The sequence below is a fragment of the Homarus americanus genome, unplaced genomic scaffold, assembly GCF_018991925.1.
Source record: "Homarus americanus isolate GMGI-L3 unplaced genomic scaffold, GMGI_Hamer_2.0 scaffold34360, whole genome shotgun sequence".
Taxonomy (NCBI): Eukaryota; Metazoa; Arthropoda; class Malacostraca; order Decapoda; family Nephropidae; genus Homarus; species Homarus americanus.
Window position 1 is genome coordinate 3,003,767 of NW_024739403.1, and position 14,707 is coordinate 3,018,473.

Sequence of the window (14,707 nt, forward strand, 5' to 3'; positions counted from 1 at the left end):
ACCCAGAGGCAGGGCAGGTTAGGTTAGGTTAGGTTAGGTTAGGTTAGGTTAGGTTAGGTTAGGTTAGGTTAGGTTAGGTTAGGTTAGGTTTGGTTAGGTTAGGTTAGGTTAGGTTAGGTTAGGTTTGGTTTGGTTTGGTTTGGTTTGGTTAGGTTTGGTTATATTAGATTAAATTTGGTTGGGTTTCGTTGGTTAGTGTTGGGATCTAGATTAGGTTAACGTTAGGGTGATTAATCTTCAGGTAAAATAAACTGGGGATGAGCCAATCTTGAGATGATTTGGGAAAAAACAAATTATATTGTGAATCTCGCTTGGCTCTGTACACCGGTTATCATGGTTATGTCCATTGGCCAAGATGTGTGATGGCGCGGAAAATGTTTTTAGAAAAGGTTGAAATTTGATGGGGATTACGAAAGTGTGGGAATGACTAAGAGAGAGTGACAGGTTGATGAAGACAGATGGGGGTAGATATACAATAGATTAGACGGATAGAGACAGAAAGACAGACACACTGAGAGAAAAGGGGGAATTTAGTTGGTGTCGTGGATTCCATTGGCTGCTGTTCTAACCCAAGGGAATCTTTTTCCTTTAACACACTAAGTCGTATCCATCATAGCGGTACAGTAAATAGAAATTCCCACCATGATAATCAGGTATATATAATTGTTTTGTTTATTATTACTTTGTGGTACTTGGTCTGACTTGGGTACTGTAACCAGTTTATCCGAGTTAACCAACCTGAACTACAGTAGGTAACCCGTTTAATTAAATGTGATAAATTTCTTTTATTTTTGTTAGACTCGTCAAATTTTTTTAATATAATTTTTAAATGCAAAATAACATGTTTAGAGTTTCAATGTTTGTATGATGTTGTTTTAAGAAATGTGTGTGTGTGTGTGTGGGGGTAAACTATGAAGAAGGTAACAAGAGCCTACCGCGGGCCTCAGGAGTAGTGAGAACACAAACGTTCCCTCATTGGTTTAGGCTATGGTTGACTTGGCTAGGTCAAGTCTAGTCAAGTCAGGTTAGAGTAGATTAGATAAAATCCGGATAATTTAGGTTAGTTTTGGTTACAGGAGTTAAGCTTGGGTTTAATGAATTAATTTTTTAATTTGGGTTAGGTTAGGTTCAGTTCTTTTGGGTAGGGTTTAACTTTATTCAGGTTTAGGTTTAAATTAGGGTACTTTTGAGTTAGGTCAGGCCAGGTGACGCTATTTCCACCACATCCTAAATACTTATTGCTTTCCCCCCTCGTATTTCGATCTCAAAGTGGAGCCAATTGGTTTATTTTATCTTTATTCGTGTGTGTTAATTGTGTTGTACGGCAGTCATCCTCAGCCTTTGTATCAACGAGAAATACTTTATTTTCTGTTAGTGAGAATTAATTTAGTCACCGTTGAAGACACTCCCATGGCTTCGTTTTCTTTAACCACTTAAAAAAAAAAAACACCACCACTACCACCACCACTTGTACGTGTTATCAGCTTGCGAATCAGTACCATGGCGACACCTAGATTAATTTTACAACCGCAATTGACACCAAAAACCTATCACAACCAGACCTACCATCACCGCCATGTTTGGTTGCAAAATCCTCAAACCTGTTCTCGATATATTATGTAATTGTACGCTAGGTTAAAATTGCAGTGTAAAGGAATAACTGAATTGCAAAAGCTAATTCTGCCACACGAGACGCTCCAGTGTGGTGAGGTTAGGAGACGTGAGTTACTTTGTTTATAAGGTAGAGTGTGTTTTTTGTTGTCTGGGTGATATATATTGGCCTTTTGTTTCATTGGTTGTATTATATAGAGCGTGGAAGACCATGTATTTTGGTGTGTGTGTGTGTGTGTGTGTGTGTGTGTGTGTGTGTGTGTGTGTGTGTGTGTGTGTGTGTGTGTGTGTGTGTGTGTGTGTGTGTGTGTGTGTGTGTGTGTGTGTGTGTGTTTTGAATATCCTGGTAATTCCACGTCTTGTACCCGAATTACCTTGTACTTCTTTACCTCCTGTCATGACTTACTTCCCTTTCCCCCACATTCTTGACCCCTCTCCCCCCCCTCCCCACATTCTTGACCCCTCTCCCCCCCACATTCTTGACCTCCTTCCTTCCCCACCATTATTGACCTCCTCTTGCTTCTCCTTCATAACCTCTCCCTCCTGCCTTATAAACCCTCCTGCCCTCCTTCAAGAGCAACTTCTTTTCCCACTATAACCAGTTTCTTCCCCCCTCCTTGGCTTAGTTTAAGGAGGGAGGTAAGGGAACAGAGTGAGAGACGCTATAGATGGCTGAGATGTGGTGGGGAGGGGGGGGGGGCGGCAGATGGTGAGCGATAGACCATCACCACACACTACCACTATCACCACTCTCCCACTACAACCATCACCACTCTCTCCCACTACAATCATCACCACTCTCTCCCACTACACTCATCCCCGCTACCACCATCATCACCACACTCCTCCCCACTATCACCACCACCGCCTACATAATTACCATAGTAGCACCATCTGCTGCACCAATGAGCACCCCACCATTACTACCAATACATTACCATTATAGAACTAAACTTATTATTTGTTGTTATTATTATTATTATTATTATTATTATTATTATTATTATTATTATTAGTAGTAGTAGTAGTAGTAGTAGTAGTAATAATAGTGCAGTTAGTCAAATTACCCCTGTGTGTGTTGTTATTGTTGTGTTTACAGTGTAGCTCAGCCGATCAGTCAAGAGAGGGAAGGGTGTGTAATGTTGGTAGTGTTGTGTATAGTGTATTCAAGCCGCTCAGTCAAGAGAAGGTGTGTGTTATACTGTTGGCGTTGTGTACAGTGTAACCCAGGCAGCTCAGTCAAGTGTTAGGAAGTGTAATGATGTTGTTTATAGTGTAGCCCATTCGCTTAGTCTATTGTATAGGGGGTGACTACCAGAGATGGGTGTTGTGATGGTATTCTCAGGGGTCCCATTGGTTGGTGGCTGTGAGGATAAGAGGGGAGGGGGGTGGTAGAGGGAAGGGGAGAAGAGGGGCGCGGTGGGGTGGGTAACAAGGCAAGGTACCCAATAATAGGTAGGTAGTTGGTGTGTGGTAGCGGGGCATGGTGTGTGGTAGCGGGGCATGGTGTGTGGTAGCGGGGCATGGTGTGTGGTAGCGGGGCATGGTGTGTGGTAGCGGGGCATGGTTGTGTGGTAGTAGGGCATGGTGTGTGGTAGTAGGGCATGGTGGTAGCGGCACACATACCCCATTAGCATGTGGTCATGAGCAAGGTGTCTGCTTCTCCCTCCTCACTCGCCTGACTTCCAGCGTCGTGTATTATTATAATCTTTCTCCTCCCTGTGTCAGCTTTCACCTTCACTCAAACCTCCTTTAATGGCTTCTTTCATACGTTGTCAGGTGAGTGAGTATACAGGTGAGTTATCGAGCGAGTTGAGTGAATGAAAGGATGAGTTGAGTGAGTTGGCATCCCTTACTAAGAACATCCTATACTGTACCTGAGCTTTAAAGGGGGGGGGTGTGTGTGTGTGCGCGCGCGCGCGTGCGTGTTTTTTTTTTTAGACGATTTGATTAGTACGTGTGTGGGGAAGGTGTATTTATTTAGTAGGTGTAGAGTGTAATGTTGGAAGAAATGCTAGAAGGTGTAGACTGTAGGTGTGTATGGTGGGTGTAGTGTATACTTGTTTGTTTGGCGGAGCTATAAACTGTAGGCTGTGTTTTGATCATCTCGCCATCACACTCAAAAGTGTTTGTTTGTTAAATGGCATGAAAAGTATTTAATGTGGTTCTTATGGCGTGTGTAGGTAGGTGTGGTGGGTGCGGAGGTAAGGTGGGTGGGGTGGCGTGAAGGTACACAGCTCAGTATGAGGGTGGCCACCGTGGCGCGCGTTTCCCCTCCCGCCGCTGCCTCTCCCAGTTGCCTCACGGTGTGCTCTCTTTAACATGAACACTTGTAAATAGTCAGCAGCTGGAGGAGTGCGTGTAAATACTAGTCTGTGTCTGTGATAACTGTACAGTCCGATGTACCATAACTTTTTAAGCCGTTTGGATACCTCTATAACCTGCAGGGAAGAGTTTACATATACTGTATGGTCGTGTCTTGTGTAAAGTGTGTGCCTCAATCTCGGCAACTTGAGAGGTTATATTGATGATACTTATAACTTGGTGAGAGTCCCCCATTGTGAGTGATGTGCTGTCTGTGTAAATCATGACACGAAACACGGCAGTCGGTGCTGCATGTGTACTTAACCTGTTGACACTGAGTGCATGAGGATGCGGGACTTCTTGAGGAAGAGTCCCTTGAGAGTGAGCGCGGGGTCATCCTCAGGCGGGCTGAAGATACCGTCGCGCCCCCCGGCGGTGGAGCACACCAGTAAGGGTAAAGATGGGTCGGGGGTGAGCAAGTTTACGTCGGTTATGAAGATGCGGACCTTCCGGGGTAGCGTGAGGAAGAAGGTGGCCGAGCTGGAAGCTCATTCCTCCCTGAAGGTAAATACGAAGGAAAGTCGTCCCCACCAGGATGATAGCAACAAGGCCAGCACCGCCAGTCCTCCTCAACCCGAGAGAGTCACAGGGAACAGTCCTACGGTGGCCCCGCTGCCCACACACTACGAGGAGGCTGACGGTGATGACCAGGACGGAGGGGAAGGTAAGGTCTACCAACCCTCGCACCCGTCGCCTCAAGTGGGGGAGGCGGATGGGAAAGCTGAGGAAGCCAGTAAGGACGAGGAACACACGGAGTCCGAGGCGGAGAGTGTGTACGAGTCCCGCAAGCTGATGTTGAGGCGGGTAGTGCAAAATGAGGCTCAGGAGGTCAAGCAAGGTTACACCTCCAATGACCTCTCAGACGCTGACTCCTGGGCCGACCTTGAGGAGAACTTCGCCAAGATTTACGAACCCATCCCCTTTCGGGTTCGCAAGGAGGCCTGGCACAACATGAACAAGGATGAGCTGCTCTACAATATCAACAGCCAAAGAATGAGGTCACACCTGAAGTACATGAGCAGGAAGGAGATTCTCCAAGAGATTGATAACGTGCGAGAGCATCCGGTTCACTTCGCACAGAACTACGGTGAACCCAAGAGCTCGGGCAAGAAGGTGCCAACTGGCCAGTGTCAACTGACCACCTCCCCGCGTCAGCATCAGGTGGTGGTCGAGGTTCACCAGCCACAAAACCCAGAATACCAGAGTGACACTGACAGTGAGTTTGGGGAGACAGATTACGTGACCCGGTCGGAACTGTACCGCAACATCCAGAATCTACAGAACTCTTTGGCCAGACACAACAGCTTGCTGGTGGAGGAAGACAGTCAGTCGTGGAAGTCGTTGCCCAGCCAACCCGACGACCCTGTTTACATATCCCGTTCAGAGATCTTGTCCAAAGTTGACCCGACCTACGGCTCGAGGCCTGAGGTCGCCAGGCCTCGGGAGATGATGCATAAGGGTGGCAAGGGGAACGCCTATTTGTCTCGCTCTGAGATACTGACACGTCTGAAAGAGATGCGGGAGAGTGAAGATGAGCGCGGCCTCTCGCCCACCAACACCGCCGACTCCAATTGGGACTTGTGTTCTTGTGTCTCTTGTGAGCAGTGCGGCGCCGACAACAGCTCGAGCTCTGAGGCCGAGTGCCAGTGTGGCGCCAAGCAAGCCAGAGGCAAGAGACATGAAGAGCCCACTAGTCCCCACAGGCTCCCCTCGCCCGGGGACCGATCTCTTCTCTCCCAAGATTCCTGGTCCAACGGAGAGTTCGAGAAAATATATGAGCCTCTGAACGGCCCTGCAATAGCGCAGCGACGCGACTTCCTCGTCAATCGCACTTTAGAAGAACAAGAGAAACGCCTCCGGACACTGGCTCAAGTGGAGGAGTATCATTCTGCTGGTGGTAAAAGTAAATATCTTCCAATCGATGTGTGGAGCCTGAGCGAGAGTGAAGACGTGTACGAGTCTCTGGCACGTGTGGCTCGCGTGTCTTTACGGGGTGGAATCACCACCACACTGACCCCGATCACTAAAAAACGCAAAAAAATTGGAGAGGGTGTTAGTGGTGGTGACCCGGAACTACAGCGACGCGTGCGGGAGATCATAGATGGTCAGAAGCAGATCAACACTACCACCAGGAACAAGGTGATGCAAGCCATCACTGAACACATACATCACCACCTTGATCTTGACGACTTTGAAGATGAGGAAGAGAGGAATCATGAGATAAGAGTGCGGCTGAAGGAGGCATTGGCGCAGGACTGGGAGACCCTCAGCAACATCAACCTGGGTCACATTTACGTCCCGATGGAGGAGAGTTCCAAAAGCTCTAAGTTAGGGAGCAGAGAAAACACTGACTATGACACTTTTGGCAGCATCGATTCACTCATTTTCGAGCCAAAGGTTTCGGCCATCACGGAGGTGTCAGATGAGGTGACCGTGTCTAGTGTATTGAGCAACAGCATCAGCACCGACAGCCTCCTGGACAAAGCTCTCGAGCAAACACACGACACAGGTGACCCTGCAACTAATGCCATGAAGTTGCTAGATGATGCACTGCAACAAGAAGAAAGGAAGGAGCAAAATCTTAAAGAGGAGGAGGAGAAGGAAGAAGAAGAAACTCCAGTTCCTACACCAACTCCCTCTACACCAGTAGCAGAGAGTGAGCAGGAACTACCCATCTACGACACAGACGATGACCCCCAGCCTCAGGAACACCAAATTCAAGATATCCAAAGCATCTCTAGGGACAACCCCCTCAACATGAAGGAACATCCGTGGCCTTGGAGTGTGAGCAGCCAGGACCACCGTGGAGGCTCCCAGTCCGTCAAAGACCACGTCAAGTTGCCCCTCAAGCAGAAGATATACAACGGCCTGATGGGGTTGGGGTTTTTAAGGTTTGGCTCCAAGGAAAACATAAAATCACCTGTTCTTGCCAACGACCGAGGCAAACACACAAATTTCGAGGTTTCTGGCACAGACACCCCGACATCGGAGGAGTCACACAAGTTGCCTGTGATGATGAAACTCCAACGAGAACAGTCTCGGAAGGACCATCACGGATACGAGTCATTCAAGATGGATTTTCAGCGGCTGTCCGGCAAGAGGTTGCCCAGCGAAGAGGATTCAACCTACGACTACCACCCAGACCACAACGAACCTCTGTACCACGGCGGCACCACCACCAGCCACGATACAGCCGACTCCGAGACGGACAGCGTGACCAGTCTGGAGAGCGTCATCTTCAAGGGCAACCTCGCGGAGAAACCCGGCGCCACCGACCACGAGGACAAGAAAAAGAAGAAAAATTTATTTCGACACAAGTATGTCGTAAACCAAGATAACGAGTCCGATACGAGTGAACTGATTGAGAACAAGTCGATGAGTCTAAGTACTCAGCCTTACCTGGACTCTGACACCTCGTGGGATTACATGGAGGCGGTGGACGAGGAGAAGGCAGCCATGCAAAGGTACGCGGCTGTTATGGAGGCACAGGCCGAGAGGACCTCGGTGACTCCCGGCCCTCGAGTGGTGGGCAACATGCGCAGAAAACACATATACCAAGGTGTAAACAACATCGAGCGCTCACAAGCAACTGTGTCTCCTGAAGGGGGGAAGTCACCTCTCCCGACAACTTCTGAGGAAACTTTGCCAAATGTGGAGGACATCGGTGACCGTACCTCCACACCCTCCTCACCCACCTGCCAGATGGGTCATACGCGAGCAATCAGTATCACTGATTACACTGACGAAGAGACGGATGGTCGGCGGCTATTTCGAGCCTTCCAACGGCGCCAGTTTCGACCCCCGAGTGACTCTGAGCGGCACGACGGTGGTGGCAGCACCAGTACCGCCACACACGACTACCAAGAGACGGAGGAGGACGTGTATGAGGTGTGTAACTCTGGAGGGAGTCCTGTGCAGCATAGCCAAGGTAACTCGCCGGTCGTACTGTTGAAGCACCACGTGTACCAGAGCATCGAGTCCCTCGCCTCCCGCCTCTCCTCCACACGCTCCATCAAGACGCCCGCCACGGAGGAAACTCTGGATGACGGCGAGCTGCAGTTCTACGGCTCACGTCACGGAGAGCCTATCTATGGTGTCCGCAACTCCCGCCTCTTCCACTCGATGAACGGGGCCTTCGTTAGCCGAAACAGGAGCGAGGGCGTAGTTGACCCGCCGGTCATTATACGCAAGGGCAGGGCCGTGGAACTGACGGAAGAAATGTTTAGAGGAACGCTCGACCGTAAACTGTCAGCTCAAGATTTGGAGGATAACCATCAGAACATGACCTTCCACACCACCCTCCTGCCATCCTCCCTTCATCAGGAGGATCGTCTCTACTTCCATAACACCGTCTCTTCTACAGAGTCACGGGAGGTCCACTCATATGAGAATGACAGCGAGATCTATGGCACACGCCAAGAAATTCGCGAGGAAATTCTCCAGGCTTCCCGTGAACAGCTTGATGTTGAAAATCTGGAGGAAGATTTGGTTAAAAATTCGTCCTCAGTGGCTGCCACAACACCTTCGGGGGAGGACGAGGAGGCCAAGGATGGGACGTCGACGGCCAAGATCAAGAGGGTGCAAAAACTGGGGGTGTCCATCTTGGGCAACAACAACGACATGATGATCCGTGAACTGAAGCTCAAATTGAGACGCAGGTTTAACCCAGATGATGACAGCGGTGGCGAGGAAGAGGAGGCCGCCGAGAAGCCTCTAGTGAATCCTCAAACCTCCGACAAGGGACCTCTAACAACCACTATCTCGACCGACTCCATCAACTCGGTGGCACTGAAGAGGGAGCAGCTAGCCCCTCACATGAGCAAGATATTTGGCTCGCTGTACGAGAGGCGGCGTCAAAACATTGAGACTGGGGTAAGTAGCAAAGAGGAGATCATATGTACAGAAGGTGAATCTGAAGGACATGGACCAACAAAGTCAGACATCAAGAAAGACACTAAGGAGGAAAAACAGGAAAAGAACGAGAAAGAGAAGGATAGGGAGATGATTACGGTACAAAGGGCTGACGGGGGCGTGGAACAATTATATTTGCCCACGCCAGACTACACGCCATTCTCCACGCTACCGAGAGAGGACAGTAACCGCGCCATTCTGGCTTTTGACGATCTCATGGATCACCAACTGGCCCAGGATGAAGACTACAGTTTTGACCTGGCCGACCTGGCCAAGTTTGTCCACGAGCACATCTCCAGGAACAAGAGCCTCTACTCGGATCCCGGCGGCATCGACGCCTCTCTCACACCTGTTGCCCAGGTGAGTGCCTCTCTCTCGCCCACCCCTATCAAAGACCCCAACACTCCTAGCGGTGATGGTGGCTACCCCAAACGTTCTGTGCGCTTTGACATGAGTAAAAAACTAGTAGACTTGGGCGCTACGTGGTCTGACCTAGAGAGCGTCATATTCGCTGAGGATAAAGCCGGGTCAGAGTACTTAGAAAAGCAAGGCGACTGTGGGGAGTACGTGGGCAGTGTTTTGTCGAACGGCAAACTGCCCATCTCTCGCATGGAGTCCTACAGAGACAGTGACTGGCTCTTGTGGGAGCAGCTGGCCAAGATGCGGCGCAGTAAGGCCCCGGAGGACCGTGAACGCTGGCAGCTGGAGAAGACCAAACGGATGCTGCTCTGGATACACCTCTCCAATAACAACGTTTACACGGAGTGGTGCTACAGGAGCCAGTGGTGGAAGGTGAGCATCTGCACCCAACACCTGGTCTACAACACCTTCTGCACCTACAGTAGGAAGTGGGCGTTTGGTGAATTTGCCTTTCCAGCTGGGCGTTCAACACTGTATTGTCAGTAACCACTGTCCGTTTTAAGCCATGAATACGGTTGAGGAGGAGCAGAATGAGGCGATGTATCGGTGTAGCGCATCCCATTGTCAGGAAGGGAATCTCTTGAGGAAGTACCAAACGGCCAGGCTGTTAGCTCACCCCTCACGGCACACTGTTTACACACAACACTCCCCGTTACTCCTCTATTAATCGTGTGCCATCGATGCGCTCACTGCGACGCCCCATGCAACCTACAGACAGCTCCGCCCTCTCACACACGCTATTACACCGGCGGTAAATCGGTGGTCCATATTAAATAATCGATCTCTGTCCGTTAGTCCGTAATCATATTCATTCAGCCATAACCATAAATACGGTCGTCTGTATCGATATTCATTCGATCGTGTCTGTTCGTTCGTCTCTGCTTCTCGCCCGTATTATTAAACAACAACTTCCCTTTAAGAGGGTCGTCGTGTTTCGACCCGAGTTTTAAACTAAACGAAGTCCTGAGGAACACCGCAGTACAGTACTTAACGGGATGGTGTGGCGGTAAAATTAACTGATTCCAGATTGGAGGATGATACCTGTGGGGCAGTTTGTGGAGTCCTGTTAGGTGATTGGTGGGCATCCTTACACCAGGAAATGTATGTAACTCACTCATTCGTCCACTGTTTGTGTAGATATTTAAGTGTGTGTGTGTGTCTAGGGGGATGAGAAAAACACACACACACACACACACACAGTCACCTTGATGACAGACAGAAGGGGATGCTTAGTCATACTGTGTATAAACGTGGGAGTTTGGTGCATCATGAGCCAGGTGAAAGACATTCATCAGGTAGGTGGCCGCGTGACGCACTTCAGAGCCCAGCCCAGCTCACCGGTCGTGTGAGAGACGCTCGTATGGTGAGATCAACTCGGAATTGGGTGAACGGCCTGGGGGTGTGTGTGTGTGTGTTGACGTCACCTTTAGTACTCTTGGTGGTGATGTTACTGATAGCGGTGCACGGACTTTTATTATTGTGGTGGTGATGTTAGATGGTGTTGACGGTACAGGACGTGTGGTGGTGACGACGACGTTGGTGCATCGTTCTAACCCCTCCCCCCTACACACACACACACACACACACACACACACACACTATAATTCGCCTGACAGCACCGTTTAGAGATTTACATTACAGATAGATGAATAGACATCACAAGTTACATTGACTTAGTTCGTGGATAGATGATGACTGAAGAGACAAGATTATTGATAGATAAATGGGTGGATGAGTTGATAGATAAACCGTGATCTAATTCTCGGCCAAATGGATGTGTAGATCATGGTCCTCTTTCAACCCAACCTCAACCCAACCTCAACCCAACCCACCATGTGTTTTGATATTATTGATGATATTGTTTAAAACAAACTATTTTGTATTTCTCTTCTTATTTGTGATATTTTTTTCTCATAGTGGAGTCACTGTTCCTGTACCCAAACCTTTCTTTGTACAGTTGACAAAAAAAAGTAAAATTACAACACAGTTGACAGTATCGCTCGCCATCTACTTGAGAATCGTGTAGGTCAGGAGGACTGCGATTTTAAACACTTATTTACTCATATTTTTCTTGGTAGTACAGTGTTTTTCTTGTTATTCTGACAAAGTATAAAGTGAAGCAGCGATCACCAACTATAATCCACTCAAGTATGACCCACAAATAGATGCCACACACTGTTAAGTATACAGGTAGTTTTGGCCGCAGGTGGACCAATATTTCTCAATCTAGTCTACAATCTTGGGGTGGTAATACTAACCCGGTTCTTTGTCGAGAGGAACTTGACCTACTTAGCTGAGGTATTCTACAATTATGATCAGTTTGGCAGCATTTTAGGTGGTGGTGATGTTGAGTGGCTGATTTAGTTACTTTCTATAATGGCGGTGTGAGATGCCTCGTCAATCGGCCATGAGGAGGAGAGGCATGACAACGGTGTTTCTCTGTATCATGTCTTGTTGTAGTCGAGATTTATATCCTGTAAAAACTCGTCTTACTATAGTATTTTCACCGTCTGGTTTTTCAGAGGTTGTTACGATTGAATCTTGCTTGTTCTTGAGATGGGAGAAGGATGTGTGTGGTTCTGAGGTAATGGCCTGGGTGACTGACTCTCAAACTGTACTGTGAAATTACGAAATGTTTTCTCGTCCTCTGATGGGTCTAAAGACAACTCACGTGCGAATCTTTGAAGAGAACCTGGAGGCAAGATGTCTTATTGTGGTTGTTGCCTTGCGGAAATTGTCGGTGTGTAAGAGATCAGGTTGACTTTGGCGTGATCTGGCTCGCTGGCGGCAACTAATTATGAGAACACAAGTGCCGTAGAGGGGGTGGCTGGTACTGCCCTTATTACATGTACACCGTCCACCACTCACTGCAACGCTTCTCACTTAATTGAATGTGTGAGAAAGCGAGAGATGACACCTTTTATTGATTGATTGATTCTTTGACTTCTCGATTAAATGCACCGAAGTTATGAGTTTGATTTTTGTGTCTTGGGTTAAAACGGTGTATAGTGCCAGGAAGACTCCAGTAACGGTGTGTAGTGCCAGGAAGACCCCATGGCACCGGGGACTGATGACCTTCAACTGACCAGGTGGATGACTGAGTGAAGTTTGTTTTACCTGGTAGGGATGTGTGGCACTCGTCGCCTACTACAATGGTGGAGGTGGTGATGACATTGGTAGTAAGGAAGGGTGGTGGTCGTAGTGATGGTGGTGGTGTTGTTGGTGATAGTAGTGAGGGTGTGGTCAAGTAGGTAACTGTTTGTGGTTGAGACATTTAACACTTGGTCGCCACTCCCCCTCCCTGACCACCAGCAACAGCGTGATGTCCGAGCTGACGGTGGTGGTGGTGGTTGGGGGTATTAAGACGAGTGTTGAGGGGAGAGGTGTGTCGCCATCCTCACAAGTTCTATGTTTAAGAGAGAGTAATAATAATTTCGATGCGATTTGGGAGACCGTCTGCGTGTCGCTACTTAAATCGATACATCTGTACTTGAAGTGTTCTTAGATATTCCCCTTACCATAACATCATCGTCACCACTTACCTACGTTATTTTGACCATCGCCGTCATTCAGATAGGCCCCACGCAGGCTCGGGGGCTAGTTTATTTACTTTATTAAATTGCACCAATCAGGCTACGTTGGGGTCTGAATTTTTTTATCTGGTGACTGGATGTAGTTCACCAGAAATTAAGAATACGAACTCTGGTTGTGGTACGTCTTGCCATTGCCAAGTATAGCAAGATAATGAAGTGTATACTGTTAACCTGCTCTACTACTACAACCTCTGCTTCTTCTGCCGCTGGTGCTGAAGGCATCGTTGAGCAAGGTATACCAAATCATATGCCGAATGAACCTGTTGCTGCCATACTGCTTCTTGTGCTGGTGATGACGATGGTGGTTCCTGGGTGAGGACGGTCATCACTTGCTAGCTTGAGGGGCGGGTGTCGAGGTGATACACACGTTTGTTAATGCATCTCCGCCATCTGTTCCTTGGTGCCTCCTGGTGATCATTCCTTCCCCCTGCGTGTTCTCTCTCGTCTCTTGCGTTTTTACTCGTCTGTTGTGTACTCCATTCCTCCTCCTCTTCCATGCTTCCATTTTGATGTTTGTTTTACTCCCCCTGTTCCTCTATTTATTCCGTGTTTGATCTATCTCACTCCACACCACGACCCTCCACACCATTCCACTACCTCGCCCTTTCATTCTACTCCACACCTTGCCCTTGCACCTCAATCCATTCCTCCCACCCCTCGACCTCACTCCACACCTCGTACCTCCACCACCTCGTCCCTCCACCCCACTCCACCCTCCACACCTTACGCTCCTCCACCTCTCGTCCTTCCACCTCACTCCACACTAAGCCCCTCCATCTAACTCCACACTTAGCCCCTCCACCTAACTCCACACCTCGGCCTTCCACATTCTCCACCCCACTCCACCTCCCACCCCTCCATTCCACTCCACTTCCCACACCTCCATTCCACTCTACCTCACTCCACACCTCGCCCCTCCACACCCTGCTTGTGGCCTGCTCTACTGCTCTACTTGCTGCCACACACTCCACCCACCCAGCTTGGAGAGAGAGAGAGAGAGAGAGAGAGAGAGAGAGAGAGAGAGAGAGAGAGAGAGAGAGAGAGAGAGAGAGAGAGAGAGAGAGAGAGAGAGAGAGAGAGAGAGAGAGAGAGAGAGAGAGAGAGAGAGAGAGAGAGAGAGAGAGAGAGAGAGAGAGAGAGAGAGAGAGAGAGAGAGAGAGAGAGAGAGAGAGAGAGAGAGACACATATGGGTACAGTCTTGCAGTCTAATTTTGAAACCATTTTTGGAGTTGATTATATTCGTGTCCCTTTTGTGGTTACCTGCTCTCTCCTCTCCTCCCTCCTACTCCCTCCCTCCCCTCCCTCCCTCCCACTCCTCCTCCTCCTCTCCCTCCCTCCACCTCCCTCTCCTCTCCTCCCCTCCTCCTCTCCCTCCTACCTCCTCTCCTCTCCCTCCCTCCTCATCCCTCCTCTCTCCTCTCCCACCTACTCTCCCTCCCACCTACCTCTCCCTCCTCGCCTCCACCACCATCACTTCCTGCACCCTATCTTTCGTCATCCCTTCACCCCCTCCTCCTCCTCTATCAATTCTTCTTTTTTCTCCTCCTCCCTCTTCCTCCTTCAACGCCTCTTTTTGCTACTCCCTCCCATCTCAATTCTTCTGTTTTTGCTCCCTCCTCCCCCCTTTCCGCGTTCCTTGGTGTTGAGTGTGTGGGCGTGCTGGTGTCCTGTTGACCATGGGGGTGTTACGGTCGTGTGGGAGGTTGGAAAAGGCACCAAATTTGACTCTTCTAGCGTGTTGTGTGGAGTGGACGCCATATGGTAGAATCCACTTGTTTGCGGGTAGGACATACTGACCAGGTAAACAT

At 49.0% G+C, this 14,707-nt stretch overlaps 1 protein-coding gene across 19 annotated transcripts in view; it reads left to right on the forward strand.

The window, feature by feature from the left end:
- The first annotated feature begins 3,944 nt into the window (after window positions 1–3,944).
- Window positions 3,945–14,707, forward strand: part of LOC121874529 — a 101,602-nt gene continuing 90,839 nt past the window's right edge. For 11 of the 19 annotated variants that reach the window (XM_042378680.1, XM_042378691.1, XM_042378688.1 and 8 more), the window contains exon 1: window positions 3,947–9,246. In XM_042378680.1, coding sequence (XP_042234614.1) covers window positions 4,258–9,246 — 4,989 coding nt within the window. In that variant the 5' untranslated portion in view covers window positions 3,947–4,257. Of the gene's footprint in view, window positions 9,247–14,707 lie in introns of all 19 variants that reach the window. The other 8 variants (XM_042378678.1, XM_042378686.1, XM_042378681.1 and 5 more) reach the window with 3 other exon arrangements.